Raw genomic sequence first — 26,358 nt, 5'->3', positions numbered from 1 at the left:
ATGTTTTCTAAGAAACATATAGTGTACATATAAAAACTGTATATACTTAATAGTATCCATCTCCCTTGCCTGCCATATATCATTTATCTTCTTAAATTATAAGAATTGGGGAGGCAGGGATCATGCCTTTATGCCTAGCAAAACAATGCATATAGTCTTCCTTGGGCACTATTGTAATACAGATAATAGTAATTGTACATTATACCCATACATTCTAGATCATAGATCACAAAAGGAATGTGGAATTAATTTCTGAATACAATGGAGCACTGGAGATTGATATGCAACTTTGTTATGTCATTTGTATAACAAGGAAGTTTCAATCAAATTCAAGGAGATAATCCAGTATGTTTTCAACTATATTGTATTTTTTTTAAACTGCTGGGAAGTATTGTTCATCACTATCAGTCAGTAGCGTGAGAAGCTTATATAACTCTGACAGATTGAAAGCAAAACGGTTTAATGGAGCGCTTGAATTTTATATTCTATCTATTCAAGATGTCACTAAAAACCCAATCTGTTACATTACCAATCAGGTTAAGATTATTATGGGATTTAAACATAACAAATCAATGTTAAATACCCATATTCTGAGTGACGGTTTAACAGAAAAATGTAAATATCATCAATAATAGTGACAAAAACATCTCATTATCTAGAAACATCTACAAACATCACAATAGCATGAAAATCTGCAACCAGGTTCTTCCAGTATTTCAAATGGCAAACCATATTTTTTGAGGAAGGAAAAAAAAAATCAGACATGAATCTTTGCATTTGTGGTAAAAATTTGCATCCTGTGGAGTTTCACACATGATGCTGAATTTTATATAAATACATGGTTAAATGAACACTTTTGGTATGAGCATAAAGTTTAAATATTGCAAATAATATGTACTGCTTCAGGGCAATACTACAGGGCAGATCAGAGATTTTTCTGGTTTGGTAGAAAGTACTTTGGTTTGGACAGTCATGCTAACAGAAAATAAAGAGGAAAAAACGTTTAGAAAACAAAAATTAAAGTAACTGTAAATTGCTTGTAAACCAGACAGTCTCTATTCAATCTGGGAACACAATTCTTTCCAGAAAGAGGTTCTGGGAAAGCCTCAGGGCCATCAGGGGGAACTAGTCATAGGACCAAAAACCTTCCTCACGAGATTTCAGCCCAGTCATGCAAATAGAAGCTAAGAAAGTACTCATTCTAATCAGAACCACCACCTGCAACACTTGCCTTTCCTGGATTGTAAAAGACAAACAGACCTCATGGGGCCCCTATTAACAAGAGGAATCTAGACTTCCATATTTTTACATGGATGACAAGCAGTGCTAAAGAAGCCATCACTCAAATCACTTAATGTCTAGCCTCCCTTTTTAAAGCAAGTTAATCAAGAATCTAGCAAAAATATCATCTCTAGTCAGTATCTTAGATTCTTCTCCCTCAAGCTTCAGGCTAGGGCACAGAGAGCACTTGTTGCTCTTCGGGGGTGACTTTCTCCTGTCCGCAGCCAAGGGAAATGTGCCCAAATTCATCTTGCTGGACCTCACTGCAGATTTAATAATGCTGAAATCCAAATATTCCTGTCCTACCTCTGAAAGACGGAAGAGATGAATGGAAAATGGGTCGGGTCAGGTCCCTCCTCTCAGATTGAATTTAGAGTGTTGTTATGGGAAAATGATAGTTCACCTCCCAAGCCTTCCTCACGGAGTCTCCCACAAGACTCAATCCTCTCCCCGTGTTATTCAATATCTGCATAGTGCCATGGCAAGACTTTGAAGACAACACTGCCTGAAGTGCCAGAAACACACCAAGACATCCAGCTCTATATTCTCCTTCATGTCATACGTAAACAGCACTACTATTAATTTGTGTTATCATAACGCATATGAGTCACAGTCATAAACAGGACTCCATTGTGCTAGGCACTGTACAAACACTGAACAAAAAGACAGCCTCTGCCCCAAAGAGCTTCTATTTTTTTCAATGTTTTGCTGAAAACAGTACATTGAGCAGCTGGCTAATGCTAAGGCTGAATCTAGCATCAAGACAGAAGTGATACTACTAGGAAGAGTGAAGTCCCTCAAAGAACTCGAGTACTCAACAGCACTTCCTACCAATGAGGGCATCTGTCCTCAGATTAAGTTGATCTAGCAGCCTTGGGGTCCTTTTTGATGTCTAAATAGCTAAACACCTACTTGTGACTAGCCAAAAGGTTGTACTGCATCCTATCAGCCATAGATTTGGCCACTATGATCTACATTTTCATGAGCTCTGGTCTGGATTATTGTAATTCATACTCAAAACTAGAAATAAAGCCACATGCTATGAAAAAAATGCAACCTTTCAAAATGCACCAACACATGTTCAGCTCGGCTACCATGAGCTCATGACCTGGTGCTCAGTTCTCTACATTGGCTCTAAATTAGATACAGTCAAATTCAATTCATTGAAGTCAGCAGGAGCTGTGGATGCTCACCATTCTGAAAATCATACCACTCTAAACATTCAAATTTCAAGTTCATCATCTCCAGTATTGATAACTGCTTCATTCTAAATTATATCAGAGAAACACAATATGGCTAAATTTAAGCTTTGATCTTTATAGAAGATATTGAAAACCAGTTAATCTGATTAGTTTAGACTATTTGCCTAACGTACTGGCAGTCTGAATAATTAATTACACATAAGAAAGCCTATTATTGTGATGCCTAGCAACCTATTTCATTCAGTTTTGAACTGAACAGAGGGTATCTTTATATCATCAGGGCCTGATTCAATGTTGAGTCAACAGGATTCTTCCCATCAATCTCAGAGGGCACCCAAAAGCTCTAAGCAACTTTCTTGCATATTATTGTTAGTGTCTCTTTTGTTTATGGCCCGTTATAGTATTTAGTAATGTATGCTGAAGTTATAAATAGGACAAACGTGGAAAACAAACAATTTTTTCCTCTCTCTCCTCATTTCATATATGCATTTTTGTCCATCCTCAGCAAACATGATACGTTAAGTATTTAACTTTCTGTCAGGGGAAAACATTTAAAGGAGTTATTTTAATGAGGTGCCACAAATAGAATGCACTACTTTTCTGGTGCATCAGAATGAGGGAATTCAAATACCCATTTTATCAGTCTAGAGTCACAGAACAGCCTATTCAGAAGACCTTTAATCCAACACTGAGAATTGCTTTACTTTCTCCTTTGAAACACGCACAAGCAAAACTGACCAGTGTATCTATATATAGGACAAAAAACAAAAACCCTCCAAAAATAGGTATGTTCCTTTAAAATATGGCTGAATACTGAACTGCTGCCAAAAATATCCATCTCAGAGTTGACTGAAATTGAGTAAAAAAAAAAAACAACAACATTATTGGTCAAAGATAATAGAATAGTTTGGATAAGAACACACAAGTTACCCTCCTGTAACAATTTTGTTTTATGATTTTGCTACTTTCAGGATATTCATTTTTTACCGTGAGAAATTCACAGGTTATTAGGCCCAATCTTGCAAGTTACGTTTTGGAGTTTTGCTTCCTAATCAACTGTTTGCTTTCCACAAGGGATACAAGGCCTTCAGAGGCCTCTGGGCACCATATTTCTTTATATAAAGTCTGTGACTCTAGACTGATAAAATGGGTATTTGAATATATATAATCAAAGTGATGCCACCTCATGTGACTGGATTCTCTCTATGTCCCTTTAATAGCTCAGCTGGTAGAGTGGAGGACTGTAGAGGAGCTGCCTGTAGAAATCCTTAGGTTGCTAGTTTGATTCTGGCTCGAAGGAGACTTCCATTTTTGGGGGAGGTTTAGGTTGGATATTAGGAAAAACATTTTCACTCAGAGAGCGGTGAAGCACTAGAATGGGTTACCTAGGGAGGTGGTGTAATCTCCTTCCTTAAAGGTTTTTAAGGTCAGGCTTGACAAAACCCTGGCTGGGATGATTTAGTTGGGAATTGGTCCTGCTTTGAGCAGGGGGCTGGACTAGATGACCTCCTCAGGTTTCTTCCCACCCTGATATTCTATGATTAGCTGCAAAATTCCCTAATTCTACTTTTTTCAGCTGCTCATCCTAAATACAGAGTATTTCATTCTTCTTAATGTTGGATGACAGAAATTGAATTTTCGAGGTCTGTTGCGTAAGATTCAACTCAATGTCTTCTCAATGAAGACTGTCAAGTATCAGAGGGATAGCAGTGTTAGTCTGGATCTGTAAAAGTAGCAAAGAGTCCTGTGGCACCTTATAGACTAACAGACGTATTGGAGCATGAGCTTTCGTGGGTGTTAGTCTATAAGGTGCCACAGGACTCTTTGCTACTTTCAATGAAGACTGTCCAGGCAGTAACAGCTGCCTTTACAGCCACCAGGCTCACTTCCTAGAGAATCTTTATCCAGCTAAAACAAGAGGGAACCAGTCTACCTTTTATTTTCTTCCACTGATGCATTTTTAAAAAGAGTTGCATACCCTCTGAATGACCCTATCGCATAATGAAAACACCCAACATACTAAATTACTTATTTATATATCCATAATTTAAGAATCACTGTGGAGAGAAAAAAGTACACACAGAATGCAGCTGATGAAAACATCTTCCTTGGTTATGTCTACATAACTCCTCCTTAGGGGTATTTTGGGGTAAATATGATCTACAACATGTATTTTTATCTGTGATGTAGAGTATATATGCACACTACAAACCATGTTTATATATTATACATACTGTATATATTAAAAGCAGGAGGTTGGGTTGTTTCCATAAGAAATGATGGAAAGTCATAAATTAGTATAGAAAAAATGCATTAGCACTTAACATCAGGAAATCCCAAATAATGGTTAATCAGGCACTATCTCACCATCATCCATTAGGTTATCTGTTTATAGAGTTTGACAATAGCATAAATAAAAAAAGTGATTTTGCTTTACATTTCATCTTTTAAAATGCTAACGAAATTTAAAAAAAAAAATCAATGAAACTACTTAAACAGGAGGATGCTACTTAAAGAGCAGGTATGACAATTTCATTCTATGGATTAATAAGTAACTATATTCATTTGTAACAGTTTAGCATTATAGTTGAAGAATACAGATGCGTTAAATACACTGTATTTTTTTTAAATAAATAATGGTACCACCACCAAAATAAAAAAGTTGCTGATTTTAACCACTGAACACATCACTTTCATTCTTATAGAAAGAGTAATATTAGTGTCTCAAAAAAGATAAAAATAGAAATGCAACACCTGTAGTGGGCATGGTTGAATATTAACTAATAAAATGTATAATCTTTCCTTGGACATATGTGATCCTTTCCTGTATTTTCTCCCAACTTGGAAGCACATATAAGTTACTTTTATGTTTTCAACATTTGGACATGACATATGCTTTGGGTCATTTCAGCCCAAAACCAATCAGGTCTGCAACAGAAAAGGAAAGTCTGAAATCTACAAAAATTGTTCAGCAGGAATGCCAAGAAGCATCTTGTGATACAAAACACAAGTTATCAAGCATCATGTTTTAGAGAATAAAGTGATCACCAAAGCAGTTCAGAAAAAAGTGTGCATGCCTGTTTCAGGATATTGAGGTACATTTCAGGGGCTTGAAAAATCCTTCTGAAGCATATATTACTATTGGAGAGGACTAAAATGGACCATTGCCCCCTTCTGATATGGCAATTCCTAAATTCCTAGAATATTTTGAAAACAGATTCTTTAGAGCTGCATTTCCTATGAATACTGCATCAAAATATTATGGCCCTTTGAGGGTCTGGCTGGAATGCACTTTGCGTGGGACCTGAACAAACAGAGGAGAGATAGGCCAAAGCTAGCTTCAAGCAATCTTTGCAGTACCTTTGCAGCTGAGATTAGCAAGAGTGTAGACATATTTTGGCCATACTGCCTACATCAGGAGCTGCAAGGGGCTAGTGTACTGCTTCTAAACTGCCTCTATACTGGCAGAATTCTCAGATGGTCAGTTTTACAATCCCTTTGCAGCAGTGGTTAAGCAGAGAATCAGGTCCCACATATTTGGTCTATTGTTCCGATTACTTAAATGTTCCCAGATGCTGTTGCAGTGGGGAAATACATTTCCACCTAAGTAAATCAAACCCCCACACATTTAAAAGTATCCAATTAATAATCCAAATATTTATCTTATTGTAAATTACAATTTGGTTTTAGGGCAAAATACATTACTTGCATTGTAATGTTGGCCGCATGTCACCCACACACTCCATTAATCATAATTAGGGCCGCCAAACAGTTAAAAATTAATCTCAATTAATAGCACTGTTAAACAAAAGAGAATACCATTTATTTAAATATTTTGGATGTTTTCTACATTTTCAAATACTATTTCAATTACAACATAGAATTCAAAGTGTAGTGCTCACTTTATTTTTTATTACAAATATCTGCACTTTTTAAAACCAAAATAAACAGTATTTTTCAATTCACCTATTACAAGTACTGTAGTGCAATCTCTTTATCATGAAAGTTGAACTTACAAATGTAGAACTATGTACAAAAAAAACTTAATTCAAAAAGAAAACAAAGTCCACTCAGTCCTACTTCTTGTTCAGTCAACTGGTCACACAATTTTGTTTACATTTGCAGGAGATAATGCTGCTCGTTTCTTGTTCACAATGTCAACTGAAAGTGAGAACAGGTGTTTGGCATGGCACTGTTGTAGCTGGTGTCACAAGATATTTACGTGCCAGATGCAGTTAAGATCCGTACTTCACGCTTCGACCACCATTCCAGAGAACATGTCCATGCTGATGATGGGTTCTGCTCAGTAATGATCCAAAGCATGTTCATTTTCATTATCTCAGTCAGACACCACCAGCAGAAAGTTGATTTTCTTTTTTGGTTGTTCAGTTTCTGTAGTTTCCGCATCGGAGTGTTGCTCTTTTAAGACTTCTGAAAGCATGTTCCACACCTCATCCCTCTCAGATTTTGGAAGGCACTCCAGATTTTTAAACCTTGGGTTAAGTGCTGTAGCTATCTTTAGAAATCTCACATTGGTACATTCTTGCATTTTGTCAAATCTGCACTGAAAGTGTTCTTAAAACGAACAAAATGTGCTGGGGCATCATCCAAGACTGCTATAACATGAAGGATATGGCAGAATGCAGGTGAAACAGAGCAGATATACAATCCCCCTCTCCACTCCACCCAGAGGATGTCAGTCACAAATTTAAATAATGCATTTTTTTTAAACTAGCATCATCAGCATAGAAGCATGTCCTCTGGAATGGTGGCCAAAGCCAGTAGTGGTATATAAATGTTTAGCATATCTGGCATGTAAATACCTTGCAATGCTGGCTATAAGAGTGCCATGAAAATGCCTGTTCTCACTGTCTGGTGACATTGTAAATAAGAAGCAGGCAGCATTATCTCCTGTAAATGTAAACAAACTTGTTTGTCTTATCGACTGGCTGAACAAGAAGTAGGACTGAGTGGACTTGTAGGATCTAAAGTTTTACAAATGTTTTGTTTGAGTGCCGTTATGTAACAAAAAAAAATCTACCTTTGTAAATTGTACTTTCACGATAGAGATTGCACAACAGTACTTGTATGAGGTGAATTGAAAAATACTATTTCTTTTGTTTATCATTTTACAGTGGAAATATTTGTAATCAAAGATAATATAAAATGAGCACTGTACACTTTGTATTCTGTGTTGTAACTGAAATCACTATTTGAAAATGTAGAAAAACAACCACAAATATTTTATTAAAATTTCAATGATTAAAGCGGCAATTAAGTTTTTTAATCATGATTAATGTTTTTTGAGTTAAATCACGTGAGTTAACTGTAATTAATTGACAGTCCTAATCATAATTTTTACATGTATTCACAGTAACAATGAACATTTAAGGCTGGCTGGGCATCCATATCCCTCTTTTTACAATGGTTTAAGGACTCTCACTCTTGGTCCAACCCTGCAAGGTGCTACATACACTTCCTCAAATACCATTTACTTTAAGGAGATTTGAGTGCGCCAGGCATGTTGCAGGATCAGGCATTATATCAATACTTTGCAATTTCTTGCAAAATGTAAAAGAATACAGAATATTAGAAATAGCACAGGTAGTAGAAATAAAGGGCAGCTCATTAAATTTTAAACAGTAAGTCACTACACTACATGAAATTAATACAGCATATGTAAATTTTTCTCCTGTTATGCATTTACCCAGAATTTAATTTAGCACATTTGCTAGGTATCAGAGTACAGCACACATTTAAATTCCAGTTAAAAATCACTTCTATTATACCAATTCTCCAACATAATTTGAAAATGCACTACAGGTGGCGCTTCTGATTTTTCTCCCCCATGTGGTTTGGTTTAAATTGGTGCTCTATTTACCCTAGTATTGTACTTACAAAAAAGGCACAAACTTTTTTTTATTAAATTACAAATCACTAACCATTGGAAACCCATGTTTAAAAATCCTATTATATCATAATACTAACGTAGTAATACGTTTTTTAAAACCTGGTTTATAGAGTTACCCCCCAAAAAGCACAGAAAATAAATTACCAGACAAAAAATGACTTATCAAACCATAATGTGACCTAATTGGAGGACAAGCAGTTATGTTTTGAATCCTTTCATAGTAGGAAATCATCCTTAAGGGTCTCACCTATTGACGTATGTACAATAATCTATGGCCATTTTTAGAGTTTATTTAATGATAAACTATACAATCCTACAACTCTGGCCTTTTTTCAATAGGACAAGGAGGATATTGCTTCAAAATTGCCCTGCTTAGATTTCATTATGATGAGTGGTTTTGTAGCTAACCCTTTGTACAACCAGCGTGGCTATTTGAAAATCAAGTGCAGCTTGTTTGCAACATGCAAAATGGATCTTGTTCTCAAAACTGTATCTGGCATGCAGATTTCCACAGAGATCCATAACTGAAGAACAAAGGAGGAGGAATAGACATTGCACAGTTAACTTGGACAACATGTGGTGCAAACAGAAAGCCAACACTTTTCTATATTCAGCAACTCAGTGAAGAGTGAGATAGTTTCTCAATGGCTCCGCACTCACACTAGTTGTCTGTTAATCATGTCACCAACCATATGAGAGTCTGGCAATGTATCTCAATCTCTTCCAGTTATTTAATCTAAAGAGAGATTCCTGAAAGTTAACATTTATTTCTCTGAGCTGAATAGTTCCATTTCTATTTTAACAGATTACATATAGACTAGCAGTGCTAGCATAATGAAAGTTTATTTAGCGGAATCCAAAACATCTAAATTAATTTAAAATTAGGGAATAGGAATACATAGTGGTGAAATCACTTCAGTCAAATTTTCCGTCATATACTGTGATGTGTTCTATAACATGGACATGAGGTAGCTGACAGCTATCATTTCACTGAGTGAACTCTGGAAATGTGTCAGATGTGTTTAAGGACTCTCAAATACAGCCTTCCTCTACTGACAACCACCACCTAAAACTTTCTATCAAAAAAAATAAAGCTTAGTTTATTGCTTTTCTTACAATTTTTTCTTCGTATTAGGGATAGGCAATAAGGATACCAAACTTGAAAGTTCCCTGGCTGTTGACTTTTAATTAAATTCATTTTTTCAAGAGAATTACTGATGAAGTTTTGAATGACAAGTCACTGACCTAGTCCCAAGGTTACAATTTTTTTAGTAAACTGGACAAATCTTTGCATTTTCCACACAAGACATTAGAGTGTCTCATTTCCAGTAAGGTAACTGGAACAATATTGAGAAACCTATAGCAGAACTAACCCATGGATGTCACCAACTACAACTATAGTGAGAAAGGAATAAGTAAAATTAGAAGGGGGAGAATTCACTGTTGAAGGGGCAGAATTCATTCTAACCAGTGAAATTGCACCATTGGCACTTGAAGCATGGAATGCAGATGGATAAATACAGCATGTCCACACGGTTCTTAACAGTAGTACAAGATGTTCTAATAAAAATGATAAGGTCTGACGTCTCTCATTTATGTGTCGCTGGGGTAAGGAGAAAGTGAGACAGAACAAAAAGGAAACTAGCTTGAAGATTTTTAAAAAGCGGTTAAAATAAGTGCAGGGGAAAAAAAACATGACATGGAAAAACAAAGTAGCAGCTGCAGAAGATGGTTCCAAGGATGAAAAGACAGCAGCAGGACAGAATTTCAGCAGTCCAGTTTAGAAATTGCTCTGGAGTTGCTTAGGCCAAGTGGCCTAATTAATGTCATTTCTAGAATGAATACTTAAAATAATTTTTTTTTTAAAAAAGGGGTTTGAACTGCAAGTTTGTCCAAAAAAGTGTAACTGCATATTATTTGCTCCTCTGCAATAATCCCAATACCTTCAGTTATCAAATAAAATAAGCGTATAGAAATAGTGGTAAGAATAAAAAGTGCATGTAGACTCACTGCTACATTGTGTTTAACTTTTTGCTACCTCTTCAAGGTACTATACATATATTACATTATTATAGAAATGGCACAGCTTCAGAGGATACTTTCCACATTTTATTTACATTTTAAGACTAACTTTAATCTCAATCACATATCCATACACCTATTTCCTTTGTTTGTTTCACTAAAACTTAAATGCATTGTTTATTAGAACAAAGACTGTAAACAAATATTTGCCATGTCCATTACATGTAACACACAGGAGCCGCTTAACAGAATCCATTCCCCCCTTTTATAAATACAGGTATCAAAACAATCCTGAACATACTTTGTGACACTAATAGTAGTCGGCACCCACACCTTAGCAAAAATTAAACAAGATGAGCAACAGTATTCACTTTACCTGCTACTTTAAAACAATTTTAACTGCAGCTCTTTTAACTAAGCCAGATGGATAAAGCATGCCATTTATAATTTTTCTTCTTGAGAGATTAATTTTCTGAAACATACATTAATCCACAGCAATCTGACACTTTCTGTCATGCTTTCATCTTGTAAAACCTGAATTTCAATTTTAAGCTACTTCAGGCTTATGCTTAAATGACAGTGTCTTGATAAGAGAAAAAAATAAATTGTGCTGCCTTTTTTTCCCTCCCATAGTGCCTAAAAACATACTGGGCGTACATATATTATATATATTCTTACAAATGTCCAGGTCATGTATACCAGCTGAAATTATTTTAATGTGTGGGTGGTTTGCATTGTGAGATTTAATCAAGACATTAATATGAAGGTGGTTGTTTTAAGACAGAAGTTTGAGAATCAGCTAAAATTAATTGCTGTAAGTTTGTCCTTCTGGAGGTTGTGGAAGCTTCATATTTTCTTTGGACATCATTAGACGTCTTAGCTCTTGAAGTACAACTTTAATGCTATAAGAATTTTGCCATTTTGCTAACACTGGTATGCTCCGTGTATCCACCTGCAAAGAAAGACAGCACAAGTTAAATAAGGACAATGTTTTTGTACCATAAAATACAAAATTCCTACAGAATTAGTTTTAGTTTACTTAATAACTTAAGAAATGGTAGCATATGTTGCAATCTCTTCAGCACTTCCCAACTGTGTTATAAATACATAAAATATTTATAATGAATGCTTAGCGCATACTTACACACAAATTCAGATCCTGCAGTGAGACCCACACAGCTGGACCCCTGCATAGCATGCTCAACAACATCAACTTCAATGGTGGGGGAGAGGGTGGGCAAAGAGAAAGTCAATCTATGGAGAGCTCATTGCAAAATTGGGGCCATATCTTAAACTAGGGAGGTTTTTATCCATCATAACGAAAGTTCTTTACTAAATGTTGCAATAAAACATTTAAACAGAACAATCATATTAACGTATTACTTGATTACAGCACCAACATGCAATATGTGGTTTTCTCAAAATTGGCTTTCAATTCTTTATTAAGCAATTTGCTGCACAATATTCTATGCTTAAATCTTTATACAAGAAAATTTACCTACTATAAATAGCTTTTGTCTGTGATTTGTTTTGAATGCTTATTGTCATATGGCCCTTCTGATGCCTTTTACTTCTCCCAGTAAATATGACTGGAAATAGTGAAGTAATTTGACTTATAAAGTTCCATATAAGATCAGGACATTTCTCAATTCTGCTTTGTTTCTTATGATAAATAATCTTATGGACCTCAAAGCACAGAGACTTTATTGCATATCACTTGATAATTTAAAAGTAAACTACAAAGGATTATGTGTGCACCCTTTTCCATTCTTTTGTGGTATATACAGCATAAAACATCTTTGTAGATTATTTTTACTTTTTAATATAAAAATATGAGAAAATCAGAAATATCAAGTTCTAGCCATAGCAACTTTACCTCCAGATGAGACCTAGATTACTTAACTTCAAGCTACCTGGTTTCAGAACACAGAGGATAATGCTGCTTATATTTGCAGGAGCAACTGGGAGATTAAGATTACCAATGATTACTTTCAATATTAAGAAATTAAATACTGAAGGCAAAACAGTGGCAAAAGGAAAGCAACAGTCAGTTGTTTATGCAGTGATTTTTGCACCAATTAAGAAACACCTTTTAAAAAAAAAAGAATCTTTTACAGCAAGGTTTGAAAGTTGCATTGGTCAGACCACCATTATAATTACTAGCTCATTTAAAAAAAGTATTTGATTTAATATGTTAGAGATAACTAGAGATGCACTTCTGAGGAGTGAGGTGGGAGCCTATGTGACTGCAAACACAGCTTTCACCCATGTTAACATTTGTTTGCAGGTATGAGTACTAAATCAATCCACTATCAGAGGAAATACAACAGTGAAGAAATATACCCCTCCAAAATCCCCCTCTTCCCCCCATCTCAGGAGAGACTTCCTGAGCTGCAGAGTAGTAGTTCTGGTGAGGACAGCATCTAGTCTGGACCTCCCTCTCCAAGGCACAAATGTCCCCATCTTATACACCCTTCCTCCCTCCAGCCTCCCGGGCTATATTGAGGAGAGGCCTTCCCTGATTGCCGTCAAGCAGTAGAGAAGCAATGTGCCACTGAGGCCCCAGAGCCTAGTAACATCACAGTCAGGGCCGGCTCCAGACCCCAGCACGCCAAGCACGCGCTTGGGGCAGCATTTTGCCGGCAGGGCGGCAGGCGGCTCCGGCGGACCTCCCGCAGGCATGACTGCGGAGGGTCTGCTGGTCCCGCAGCCCCGGTGGACCTCCCGCAGAAATGCCTGCGGAAGGTCCGCTGGTCCCGTGGCTCCGGTGGACCATCCGCAGGCATGCCTGCAGGAGGTCCACCAGAGCCGTGGGACCGGCGACCACCAGAGCGCGCCCTGCGGCGCGCCGCCCTGCTTGGGGCAGCGGAATTCCTAGAGCCGCCCCGATCAGAGTTTCATTTCAAAATTTGAACTCTGGACATGGTACTGTTTGAACCCACCCTCCATATCCCACACAATGCAGCATAGGGTCCAAGACACTACCCTCTCCAGGCAAGAATTCCAGAATGGAAGAAAACTTGCACAGTGAAAAGACCTGGCTGTTCGAGGGAAGTGTACTAAGAACAGAAATAAAACTCAGGCTCACCATGTTTTATGGGCACAGGGTTTGGTTGGGAAGGAGATCAGGAGGGAGAGAAGGGTAGATTTTAAAGAAGTGTAATAGGTTGTGGTTTTACCAGATAGGGAATTTTTATAAACCGGAATTAAAAACGAGTTGCAACAGATGATTGTCAAAGGCCAGGGCTGACTGTGGAAAGAGAAAGATTCCAATAAAGAAGCAGGAGGGGGACAAGAACCTAGGTTTGCTGATTTAAGGGAGGCCAGATAGGCAAGCATGGATTAGGAGACAGTTTAGGTGGGATTTCAGTGGGTTTGAAAAATAATTCTTCACGTAATTGTGAGACCATGGGTTATGGTTAGATGGGGAATTAAACGGCTGGAGAGGCAGTTGCAGATTGTTTCTATCTAAAACAAACAGGAAAACGTGGAACAAACAAGATGAAGGCCAAATCACACTTGGAGTTGCAGCTAGCCGGAGATGTTAGGAGTAACAAGAAGGGTTTCTTCAGGTATGTTAGCAACAAGAAGAAAGTCAAGGAAAGTGTGGGCCCCCTGCTGAATGAGGGAGGGAACCTAGTGACAGAGGATGTGGAGAAAGCTAGTGTACTCAATGCTTTTTTTGCCTCTGTCTTTACAGACAAGGTCAGCTCCCAGACAGCTGCACTCTGCAGCACGGTATGGGGAGGAGATGACCAGCTCTCTGTGGGGAAAGTAGTAGTTCGGGACTATTTAGAAAAGCTGGACGAGCACAAGTCCATGGAGCCGGATGCACTGCATCCGAGGGTGCTAAAGGAGTTGGCCGATGGAGATTGCAGAGCCATTGGCCATTATCTTTGAAAAATCATGGCGATCGGGGGAGGGCCCGGATGACTGGAAAAAGGCTAATGTAATGCCCATCTTTAAAAAAGGGAAGAAGGAAGATCCAGGGAACTACAGGCCAGTCTGTCTCACCTCAGTCCCTGGAAAAATCATGGAACAGGTCCTCAAGGAATCAATTCTGAACCACTTAAAGGAGGGGAAAGTGATCAGGAACAGTCAGCATGGATTCACCAAGGGCAAGTCATGCCTGACTAATCTAATTGCCTTCTATGATGAGATAACAGGCTCTGTGGATGAGGGGAAAGCAGTGGATGTGCTATTTCTGGACTTTAGCAAAGCTTTTGATACAGTCTCCCACAGTATTCTTGCCAGCAAGTTAAATAAGTATGGGCTGGATGAATGGACGGTAAAGTGGATAGAAAACTAGCTAGATGGTCGGGCTCAACGGGTAGTGATCAATGGTTCCATGTCTAGTTGGCAGCCGGTATCAAGTGGAGTGCCCCAAGGGTCGGTGCTGGGGCCGGTTTTATTCAATATCTTCATTAACGATCTGGAGGAGGGTTTGGACTGCACCCTTAGCAAGTTTGCAGATGACACTAAACTGGGAGGAGTGGTTGATACGCTGGAGGGTAGGGATAGGATACAGAGGGACCTAGACAAATCAGAGGATTGGGCCAAAAGAAATATGATGAGGTTCAACAAGGACAAGTGCAGAGTCCTGCACTTAGGACGGAAGAATCCCATGCACTGCTACAGACTAGGGACCGGATGGCTGGGCAGCAGTTCTGCAGAAAAAGGACCTAGGGGTTACGGTGGACGAAAAGCTGAATATGAGTCAACAGTGTGCCCTTGTTGCCAAGAAGGCTAATGGCATTTTGGGTTGTATAAGTAGGGGCATTTCCAGCAGATCGAGGGATGTGAACATTCCCCTCTACTCAGCACTGGCGAGGCCTCATTTGGAGTACTGTGTCCAGTTTTGGGCCCCACACTACAAGAAGGATGTGGATAAATTGGAGAGAGTCCAGCGGAGGGCAACAAAAATGATTAGGGGGCTGGAGCACATGACTTATGAGGAGAGGCTGAGGGAACTGGGATTGTTTAGTCTGCAGAAGAGAAGAATGAGGGGGGATTTGATAGCTGCTTTCAACTACCTGAAAGGGGGTTCCAAAGAGGATGGATCTAGACTGTTCTCAGTGGTAGAAGATGACAGAACAAGGAGTAATGGTCTCAAGTTGCAGAGGGGGAGGTTTAGGTTGGACATTAGGAAAAACTTTTTGACTAGTAGGGTGGTGAAGAACTGGAATGGGTTACCTAGGGAGGTGGTGGAATATCCTTCCTTAGAGGTTTTTAAGGCCAGGCTTGACAAAGCCCTGGCTGGGATGATTTAGTTGGGTTTGGTCCTGCTTTGAGCAGGGGGTTGGATTAGATGACCTCCTGAGGTCCCTTCCAACCCTGAGATTCTATGAATACCCATTTTCATCATGAGCATTTTGATTGCATGGTATATCCCTTTTCCCCCACACTTTATCTGTTTAATCTTCTTTTTAGGCCATGTGTAGACTGGGGACTAGCCTCATTTACAGCTATCAGTGGCCAGCCACTAATGTAGCTGCACTAGCACACCTCTAATATAGTCAGTCAAAGCTACTATTTATTTCCACTGGTGGAGTTTATTACAACTTCAAGCAAAATGATTTTCACCAGTGCAAATATTGGCTTTCTGGTCTTCACTACGGATTTTCAGCTAACAGACAAATATCTTTAAGGCAGGGACTGTCTCTTCCTGCACAGTGCTGAGCATATTTTCAGCACTATCACACTACTACTAAAATGACTTAATAAATATTTATTTTTAACTCAAGCCACTTTATTTTCTACAAGTCATCATCTTTTGCTGCATAACACATCTTGCAGGCAATAAGATTTGGCTTAGTTTTATTCCCTGCATTGCAGGCCCTATTTTACATGTAAGAGATTACACATTCAATCTACTTATGATATACTCCTTTATAAAGTAAGCCGCCTCTTTTCAGCTCTCTCGTTGGCTCCAATAGTGTTAGGAATGCTCAAAACCAGATACCCAGGGAGTACCTACTTTATATTAAAATTGTATTCAAGTATAAGGAAGCATCATTTCCAGGGAAGTCTGAAGGCTAGTGAAGCTGAAAACTGAGAACAAAAGCTATTTTTATTCTATCAGCATATCCAATATAAATCTTTAAATAATGACAATAGCAGCAACATTACACATGATCCAAGAATAACCAAGGAATTCTTCTATGCTTTTTAAACATAGAATAAATTATAGAAGAATGCTGCAAAATGTTCAGTGTTTATAATGCTTCCAATAGCATAACTTTAAAAAAGTAGCAAACTGCTTAGCCCACTATAAACAGATTCAAAATGATGACTGGACAACAGAGTTTACAGAACTATAGTTGATAAAATCCCAAGTCTTTAAAAAGAAGAAACAAACACTTCCAGCTGTAAACGGTATTTAAATAAACACAAGTGATTGCAAATCCTGTGAGATACCAACAGACTGTTAAAGAATACTCAAAAAAAATCAGACATCCTCAAAATCCATGGGAAAATAAATAGTATGTCAGAACACAACCTGTGTTTTATCAATCTATGATACACAATAGGCTCTAAAAAGGAGAGACCCCACAGAATTAAAAATTATAATTTATTTTACGGCCATGACATCCTCTACAGAGAATAAGTAGTTTTGCCTAGTTCTACTCATCTATTTGGGCCAGGTTTTCAAAACTAGATTTCTAAATTCTGTGTACAAATCCAGCAGTTGCATATACAAACGGATCACTATGAGTGTAAGTGCTCATATGCATATTCAGTATAGGTGGCCACCTTTTTGAAAAGGAGCCTATATTGTGAATTGAAGTGCAACTGGAATGAATTTTTGCTAACTCTGCTTTTGCCTTTTTAAAGTGAGGGTCAATGTGGATAAGTGATCAATCTTGGTCTTTTAAAAAGTATTAGTTTTGGGAATTTGAGGATCCCCCAAAGAGAGCTCTCTCTGTTTCTCTCCATTCAGAAATCCCACAACCTGCTATATTGCTACTGCAACATTTGGATTCATGCCTGTATTACATTTCTGGAAGAGGACCTTCCTTGCTAGGAAGCCTCACACTGACAACACAATCTGGCATATGACAAAAACATGGGGCCTGGGCAGCAAAGGTTGCCTGATGATAAAACAGAGTAGACTGATGCCCCAACTCCTCCAACGAATTTGACAGCCTTGAACAACAGGATGGGGCAGGAGACGAGAGCTGATCTATGAAACAGGCAGTCAGAAGGGTGGGCAGGAGATTGTCACAAGAGGGAACATCTCACAAAGTGGCAACAAGGAATTTTCCTGAGAAATTATGAGAGACTTAAATGGAATGGAACCTTAGGTCACAAAGTAGAGAGGAAAGATGTGGTCTTGAGATCTGGGCTCACTTCCTGTCTCTGCCAGACTTCCTGTGGGATTTTGGGCAAGTCATTTAAATCTTTTAGTTCCTTAGTTTTCCATCAGTAAAACCTCCACAATAATGTCTCTTGTCTGTTTTGCTCATAAGCTCTTCAGGACAGAACAATCTCTTAATATATCTATATATAGATCAACGTAATGAGGCCCTGATTTAGAGCAGATCCTTTAGGAACTACTGAAATACAACTAGTTATTAAATCATTATATACATTTTATATACCCAGGAAAAAATGTTTCTTACCCCCAAAACTATTTAATTAAAAAAAACCTATTACATTAAATACTATAATGTTGTATGTGAAGCATGCTAAGCATATCAGAGTCCTAGAATACTTCATTAAGTGTGACTCTTTGTGATGAATGGAACCACCCACTAGCACAGAAAAGGTTAAGGAGAGCCTTTGGGCCCAGCTAGTCCCACCCCGTTATTCCTGAAGCCAATACCAGTCCTGGAGGGGGGAGAAAAGAGGAGAACCTGTCTCAGTACAGTGCTGGCTGGTGAAAAGACAAGAGCTAGCTGGCTAGCTAGCCGCCTCCTTGCCTGAAGGGATGGAGCACTGGCCTGCCAGCCAGGGCAGCCATCTGGAAGCAAGCTACCTATCCAAGGGGAGACTATGAAGGAACCTCCAGCAGCGGAAGTAACTGACTGAGCAGACCCCAGAGACATTGTGGAGCTCACCCTCACTATCCTGCCCCCGAAGGAACCTGGGACCAGACCCAACAGGGAACCCTATGGTAGATTGGACTAGAGTAGCCTTGCCTCAGATTGGTAGGAAGTAGCCCAGGGCAGCAGATTCTGACCCCCCGCCAGGAGAGACACCAACCCCACGGTTCAGGGGTTGACACACATAGGGCCCTGGGCTGGAACCTGGTGGAGAGGGAGAGCCCAGGTCCCCCTACCTGTCCTCGGACGTAATAAGTGAAACTACTCAGCCCACGCAGGGGTTGAGAGCCAGGCAATCTAACCACTAGGCCACTCAGCCGCCAAAGACCCTGTTACGCTCTTATTAGGGCCCTACCAAAGGTCATGGTCCATTTTGGTCAATCTCATGGTTATAGGATTTTTAAAATAATTAAATAAATAAATAAATATATAAAATAAATTTCATGTTTTCAGCTATTTAAATCTGAAATTTCACAGTGTTGTAATTTTAGTGGTCCTGGCGCAAAAAGGTTTTGGTGGGGGGGGTTGCATGGTTATTGGGGGGGGGGGGGGGAGTTTGCAGTACTGCTACCCTTATTTCTGCGCTGCTGCTGGTGGGGCACTGCCTTCAGAGCTGGGTGCCTGGCTAACAGCTGCTGCTCTCCAGCTGCCCAGATCTGAAGGCAGCTCCGAAGTAAGGGTCGCAATACTGAAGTCCCCGTAAAATGACCATGTGACACACACACACACACCCCGCAACTCCCTTTTGGATCAGAAATTTAAGAAACGCTGGTCTCCCCTTTGAAATCTGTATAGTATAGTATAAAAGCACATAAGACCAAATTTCACCAGGGGGAGGGGAGGAGAGGACTAAATTTCATAGTCCGTGATGCATATTTCATGGCTGTGAAGTTGGTAGCGCCCTAATTCTTATTTCGGGAAGTAATGCATAGATATTTTCCCATTTTTAAAAGAAAGGATGAATTTTATCTTTCAAAGATGACTGCTGCTGGTCATTTGAATTCCTGGAAAATACAAACAATTAATCAATCTAATCTAGCTAACCTTCTTGGTAATTACAATGTATTTATAATACAAATGCACATTGTTAAAATAATCTGCATCAGGTGTGTTCTCTCTCAAAACCAACATTTATTAAATTAAAACTAGTGATTCTAAAACTGGCCTGAGACTTCTTTAAAAGAAAAACTTAACTAAAGAAAATATATATATATCCACTAAATACATTCATACATATACTTCTATAGTCCACCTAATCTGGGGATTTATAAGGATTTTACAAACATTAACTCATCCTCACAACACCCCGATGATGTTATCCCCATTTTATAGATTTGGAAATCAAGGCAGAAAGTTCAGTCACCTCATCTAAGGTTAAGAAGTGAGTCAGAGGCAAAGCCAGTCACAGAACTCAGGTCCCCATCAGATTCCCAATCCTGTGCTCTAACTTCCAGACCATGCTCTCACCTTAAAACTGAAATGGAGCACTTCTGGTTAGGGTTGTGCCATAAATCAGACAAGATACACCTCTATCCCGATATAACGCGGTCCTTCGGAGACAAAAAAAAAATCTCACGGCGTTATAGGTGAGACCGTGTTATAATCAAACTAGCTTTGGCGTTCCTTGTTCCCTGACTGCCCCCTCCAGAGAGCCCTGTCCCTAATCACCCTCAGGACCCCACCCCCCTACCCAATCCTCCTGCTCCTTATCCCCTGACTGCTCTGACCCCTATCCAAAACCCCTGCCAGGCACTCACCGGCAGCGGCGAGAAGCAGAGCAACGTGGCCCCAGCTCTGCCACCTCCCATCCACAGCGCGGTACAGGGAGGTTGGGTAAAGGATGCCTCCTATACTCACCTGTGGCAGGAAGCAGAGCGCCACAGCTGGGAGTTGGCGGAGTAGAGTGGGCTGGGGCCGGGCTGCTCCGCTTCCTGCTGCCGGTGAGTGCGGAGAGGTTGGGGAAAGGACACCCCCAGCACTCACCTGCGGCGGGAAGCCCGCTCCACGTTCCTTGCCCCAGCCCCAGCCATGTCGCTGGGGGGCGGGGGGTCACTCACCTGTGGTGGGAAGCGGAGTGCCGCGGCTGGGAGCTGGTGGAGTGGGCTGGGGCCAGGCTGCTCCGCTTCTGCCGCTGCCGGTGAGTGCGGGGGGGGGGGGGGAGATCCCTTCCCCCAAGCCCCCTCCCCCGAGTGACATGGCTGGGGCTGGGGCGAGGGAAGCAGAGCGGGCTGATCCCAGCCCCCTGCTAATACCCTGGGCCACTCTGGGACTGCAGGGCCCCCAAAATTGCCCACCCCCCACAGCTCCTGCCTCCTAGACCCTGGGGGGCAGGGGGGAGCCCCTGAGACTCTCTGCCCCTTATCCAACCCCTCGGCCCCGGCCCGGCCCCCTTAACATGCTGCTCAGAGCAGCGTGTCAGAGCTTTACCGCGTTGTATGTGAACTTGCGTACCAAGGTGATGAGCACACTAAAAATTTGACAGATTACATAAAGAACAGTAAAATTTCAGAAACGACTCACTTGTAATGATTTTGGTCGATAATTCAACCTAATGCCACTTGAGGCTATTTGGTGAGTTAAAAAATTAATCATTTATTTACAAGTGATTATTTTATAGAGCTGGTTGGAAAAATTCCAACAAAACAGTTTTTCCATCAGAATTTCCCAATTTGTTGAAATGGAAATGTTGTGGTGATTCAACAAAGTTCCCCTGGAAACTGGGCAGGATTCTGACAGAAACCTGCCTGGTTTCCTACCAGCTTGCCTGCAGATCGTGGGATTCCAGGGTCCAGGGCTACAAGACAGTCTGCCAGGCGCTGCCTCTGAGTAGAAGACCCTAGAGCTTCTAGGATCAGTGGCTCTGCAGTAGTACACCAAGTAGACTGCCTTGGAATTGTGGAACCTAGAACATAAGGTCCATGGTTCAGGGGACCCCAGGGCTTAGGGTCCAGCCTCCCTTTTGCAGAGCATTTCAAAATTTTGGGGTTTTATTCTGAAACAGAATGAAACCAAATTTGAAAATAGCTAAATCCTCCAAGAAACAAAGTTAGCTTTCTGCACCCAGCTCCATTTTATTTAGATTGGACAAGCTAACTTAAAAGTTTGTTATAAGCCATATGAAACTAAGATACATATTCCTAGACAAACAGGAAAGGTATATTGTTCTGCATTACTGAACAAGGGCGCTCATTACTTATTTTAACTACGGGGAGGATTCTAAAAACAACATTGTAAGCATCATACAGTAAAGCTTTTTTGAATGGCACCTTCAATTTGGCTGCTTCCCATACCAACATTTATTTATACATGTGTTTATTATGCGCCACACCACAGCTTGGGTAAATGGCAATACTTCTGGGTTGCAAATACTGGTTTTTATGGGACAGAAACGCTCTGAGGTACAGCAAAACTGTTTGCTATGCAAACGATTATTTTCAAGGATTCTTTTTGAAGGATTTCTGAAATATTATTTACAGTGCTAGTTTAGGTTTAGCAATTAGAACACTGTATTGCTCAATAAAGGAGCTCAAGTAGATCCAGTACTAGCCTAAGAATTTCAGAATATAATATCTGCATGCCTCCAGTAGAAACGGTTCAGTGCCTTCCAGCTCTTCTCCACTGTTACACTGCAGCAGTATTACTGTCTTGGAGAAGACTTCTCTATTTTAAATACCCATAATTTACACATAAGGATGAGTAAGGGGAAAAACAAAACAAAACAAAAAACAAAAAAAACCAGTGGTCCTTTGGTGAAGTCTAAATACTAAGTTGGGTGACCTTCAATGCCGGGTGTGAAATGAGGATATTGATATAATAGGCACCACAGAAACTTGGTGGAATGATGATAATCAATGGTATATGGTAATACTCTGTCATTCCTGTATACAGTACACACTCACTATAACAAACCCGTCAGGATCCAAGCCATTTGTTTGTTATCGCAAAAGAGCCCCACCACCTGGGTGCAGTGAGGTGGGGGGTGGCTGACAGCTCCTCCAGCAGCGGCGAGGGCTGACAGCCAGGCTGGAACAGCTATCAGTTCCTGCCGCAGCAGTGAGACTTGAAATGGGATCCAGGGACTGGGTTCATTATAGTGTGGGTGTACTGTATATAGGTATGACAGAGTATGTCATACCCGTGGGGGAATGGCACTATGTGAAAGAAAGCAGAGAGTCAATTACAGTAAAAATCTTAAATGAATCAAACTGTTCCATAGACTCTCTATGGATAGAAATTCCATGCCTAAATAAGAGTATAGCAACAGGAATATACTACTGGCCACTTGACCAGGATGGTGATGGTCATTGTGAAACGCTCCGGGAGGTCTGAAGTTCCACAAAAATAGAAAACACAGTAATAATGGATGATTTTAACTATCCCCATATTGATTAGGTACATGTCACCTATGGACAGGATGTAGAGATAAAAGTTCTAGACACCATTAATGGCTATTTCTTGGAGCAGCTAGTCCTGGAACCCACAAGGGTAGAGGCAATTTTTGATTTAGTCCTAAATGGCACATGTTCTGGTCCAAAAGGTGAATATAGCTCAACAGCTCAGTAATAGCGACGATAATGTTACATTTAATTACATCTTGTGGGGGAGGCGGGAAGGATACCAAAGAAGCCCACCATAGTAGCATTTATTTTCAAAAAAGGGGAACTACCAAAAAAACCGAGGAAGCTGGTTTAATGGAAATTAAAAGGAACAGTCAAAAAGAGTTTTAAAAACACCATAATAGAGGCACAAATTAAAATGTATACCCCAAATTAAAAAAAAATTGTAAGAGGACCAAAAAAATGCCACCATGGCTGAACAACAGAGTAAAAAAAAAAGAGACAAAAAGCATCCTATAAAAATTGGAAGTCAAATCCTTCTGAGAAAAATAGAAAGGAACAAACTCTGGCAAGTGAAGTATAAAATTAGACAGGCCAAAAATGTATTTGAAGAGAAACTAGCAAAAGAGAAAAACTAACAGCAAAAATTGTTTTATATACATCAGAAGCAGGAAGCTTGCCAAACAACCCACGAGGCCACTGGATGATAAGGGTGCTAAAGGAGCACTGTAGCGGGGTGGTCACCCGCTCTTGCTCTGAGGGGCTTAGAACAGCCCAACAGAGGGCTGTGGCAAGCAGCTCCCAGGCTGACTGGGGAAGTAGGCACAGCTGGGAGCAATGCCCCAAACAGACCACAGCCAGCCCCTATAAAAAGGCTTTGAGCCAAGAGCACAGACACGCTCTCTCTGTTGGTAGAGGGAGAAGGGCCTGGCTGCTAGGGAGTTGAGAAGGTACCTGGGTGGAACAGGGCTGGGGGAAGGCCAAGGGAGCTGGGGAGCTCCGGCCTGGAAAACCCCAGGCTGCGGCCTAGTTTAAAGGAAGAGTCAATAGCTTTTGTGAAAGGAAATCATGCCAAACCACTCTATTACAATTCTTTGAGGGGGTCAGAAAAAATAAGAACAGGCATTCACATGGGACTTTTGTAGCCAATGTTGCAAGCACATGCCCGATATGCTAAACATTCATATGCTCCTTCATGCTTCGGCCACCATTCCAGAGGACATGCTTCCATGCTGATGATGCATGTTAAAAAAAGAATGCGTTAATTAAATTTGTGACTGAACTCCTTGGGGGAGAATTGTAGGTCTGATAAATCTGTTCTTTACTATAGTTTCAAAAAATTTCCCTGATACTGAAGTTAGGTTTAGCAGCCTGTAATTGCCAGGATAGCCTCTGGAGCCTTTTTAAAAAATTGGCATTACATTAACTATCTTCCAGTCATCGGGTACAGAGGCTAATTTTAAGTGCTAGGTTACATACCACAGTTAGTAATTCTGCAATTTCATATTTGAAATTTGGAATTCAGCAAGTCCAGCTCCTAGGCAGAGGCGCGCAAGTGGCTCCGCGCAGCTCTCGCCCACAGACCACCTCCCAGTGGCCAATTCCCGGTCAATGAGAGTGCGGAGCCAGTGCTTGGGATGGGGGCAGCGTGCAGAGCACCATGGTCCTCCTGCCTAGGAGCCGGACCTGCTGCTGGCCACTTCCAGGATGCACCACAGTGTCAGAACAGGTAGGGACTAGTCTGCCTTAGCCAGGCAGCACTGCTGACAGGACTTTTAATGGCCCGGTCAGTGGTGCTGACCAGAGCTGCCACGACCCAGTGCTTTACATTCCGCAACCCTGCAGTTTGAAAACCACTGGTCTATAACATCATGAATGGTGTGGAGAAAGTGAATAAGGAAGTGTTTACTTCTTCACATAACACAAGAACCAAGGGTCACCCTATGAAATTAAAAGGCAACAAAAGGAAATACTTCTTCACACAGCACACACTGTCAACCTGTGGAACTTGTCAGGGGATATTGTGAAGGCCAAAAGTATAACTGGGTTCAAAAAAGAGAATTAGGTAAATTCATGGAAGATAGCCATTGATGGACCTATTAGCCACCCAATGCTCTGGGAGTCGCTAAACCTCTGAGGCCAGAAGCTGGGATTGGATAATAGGGGATGGATCATTCAATAATTGCCCTGTTCCGTTCATTCCCTCTAAAGCATGTGGCAGCAGCCACAGTTGGAAGACTGGATATGGGCCAGACAGACCACTGGTCTGACCCAGTACTGACATTCTTATGTAAGGGAAAATCTCTAGTCCCCAAATGGACTATTAGAGAGTACTTGCGGCACCTTAGAGACTAAATTTATTTGGGCATAAGCTTTCTTGGGTTAAAACCCACTTCATCAGATGCACGCAGTGGAAAATACAGTAGGAAGATAGATCTACACAGAGAATATGAAAAAATGGGGGTTGCCATACCAACTCTAACGAAACTACTCAATTAAGGTGGCTATTATCAGCAGGAGGAAAAAAAAACTTCTGTAGAGATAATCCGGATGGCCCATTTCAAACAGTTGACAAGACGGTGTGAGTAACAGTAGGGGAAAAATTAGCATGGGCAAATAGGTTTTAGTTTGTGTAATGACCCATCCACTCCCAGTATTTATTTAAGCCTAATTTAATGGTGTCCAGTTTGCAAATTAATTCCAGTTCTGCAGTTTCTCACTGGAGTCTATTTCTGAAGTTTTGTTGTTGAAGAATTGTGACTTTTAGGTCTGTAACTGAGTGTCCAGGGAGGTTGAAATGTTCTCTGACTGGTTTTTGAATGTTATAATTCTTGATGTCTGATTTGTGTCCATTTACTCTTTTGCGTAGTGACTGTCCAGCCTCGCCAATGTACATGGCATAGGGGCATTGCTGGCACATGATGGCACATATCACATTGGTAGATGTGCAGGTGAACGAGCCCCTGATGGTGTGGCTGATGTGATTAGGTGCTATGATGGTGTCACTTGAATAGATATGTGGACAGAGTTGGCAACGGGCTTTGTTGCAAGGATAAGTTCCTGGGTTAGTGTTTTTGTTGTATGGTGTATGGTTGCTGGTGAGTGAGTATTTGCTTCAGGTTGGGGGGCTGTCTGTAGGCGAGGACTGGCCTGTCTCCCAAGGTCTGTGAGAGTGAGGGATCATCCTTCAGGATAGGTTGTAGATCCTTGATGATGCGCTGGAGAGGTTTTAGTTGGGGGCTGAAGGTGACAGCTAGTGGCGGTTTGTTACTTTCTTTGTTGGGCCTGTCCTGTAGTAGGCGACTTCTGGGAACTCTTCTGGCTCTGTCAATCTGTTTCTTCACTTCAGCAGGTGAGTACTGTAGTTTTAAGAACACTTGATAGAGATCTTGTAGGTGTTTGTCTCTGTCTGAGGGATTGGAGCAAATGAGGTTGTATCTTAGAGCTTGGCTGTAGACAATGGATTGTGTGATGTGGTCTGGTTGAAAGCTGGAGGCATGTAGGTAAGTATAGCGGTCAGTACGTTTCCGGTATAGGGTGGTGTTTATGTGACCATTATT

General features: G+C 40.6%; 1 protein-coding gene across 4 annotated transcripts in view; it reads right to left on the bottom strand.

The window, feature by feature from the left end:
- Positions 1-10,481: 10,481 nt before the first annotated feature.
- UBE2V2 (ubiquitin conjugating enzyme E2 V2) overlaps positions 10,482-26,358 on the bottom strand; it is a 47,573-nt gene continuing 31,696 nt past the window's right edge. For all 4 annotated transcript variants that reach the window (XM_039524664.1, XM_039524662.1, XM_039524663.1 and 1 more), the window contains exon 4: positions 10,482-11,368. In XM_039524664.1, the coding sequence (XP_039380598.1) occupies positions 11,222-11,368 (147 nt within the window). In that variant the 3' untranslated portion in view covers positions 10,482-11,221. The remainder of the gene's footprint in view (positions 11,369-26,358) is intronic.

The sequence above is a fragment of the Mauremys reevesii genome, linkage group 2, assembly GCF_016161935.1.
Source record: "Mauremys reevesii isolate NIE-2019 linkage group 2, ASM1616193v1, whole genome shotgun sequence".
In the NCBI taxonomy this organism is placed as follows: domain Eukaryota; kingdom Metazoa; phylum Chordata; order Testudines; family Geoemydidae; genus Mauremys; species Mauremys reevesii.
The sequence above is the reverse complement of the archived record's forward strand: the minus strand, read 5'-3'. Positions and strand labels throughout refer to the sequence as shown.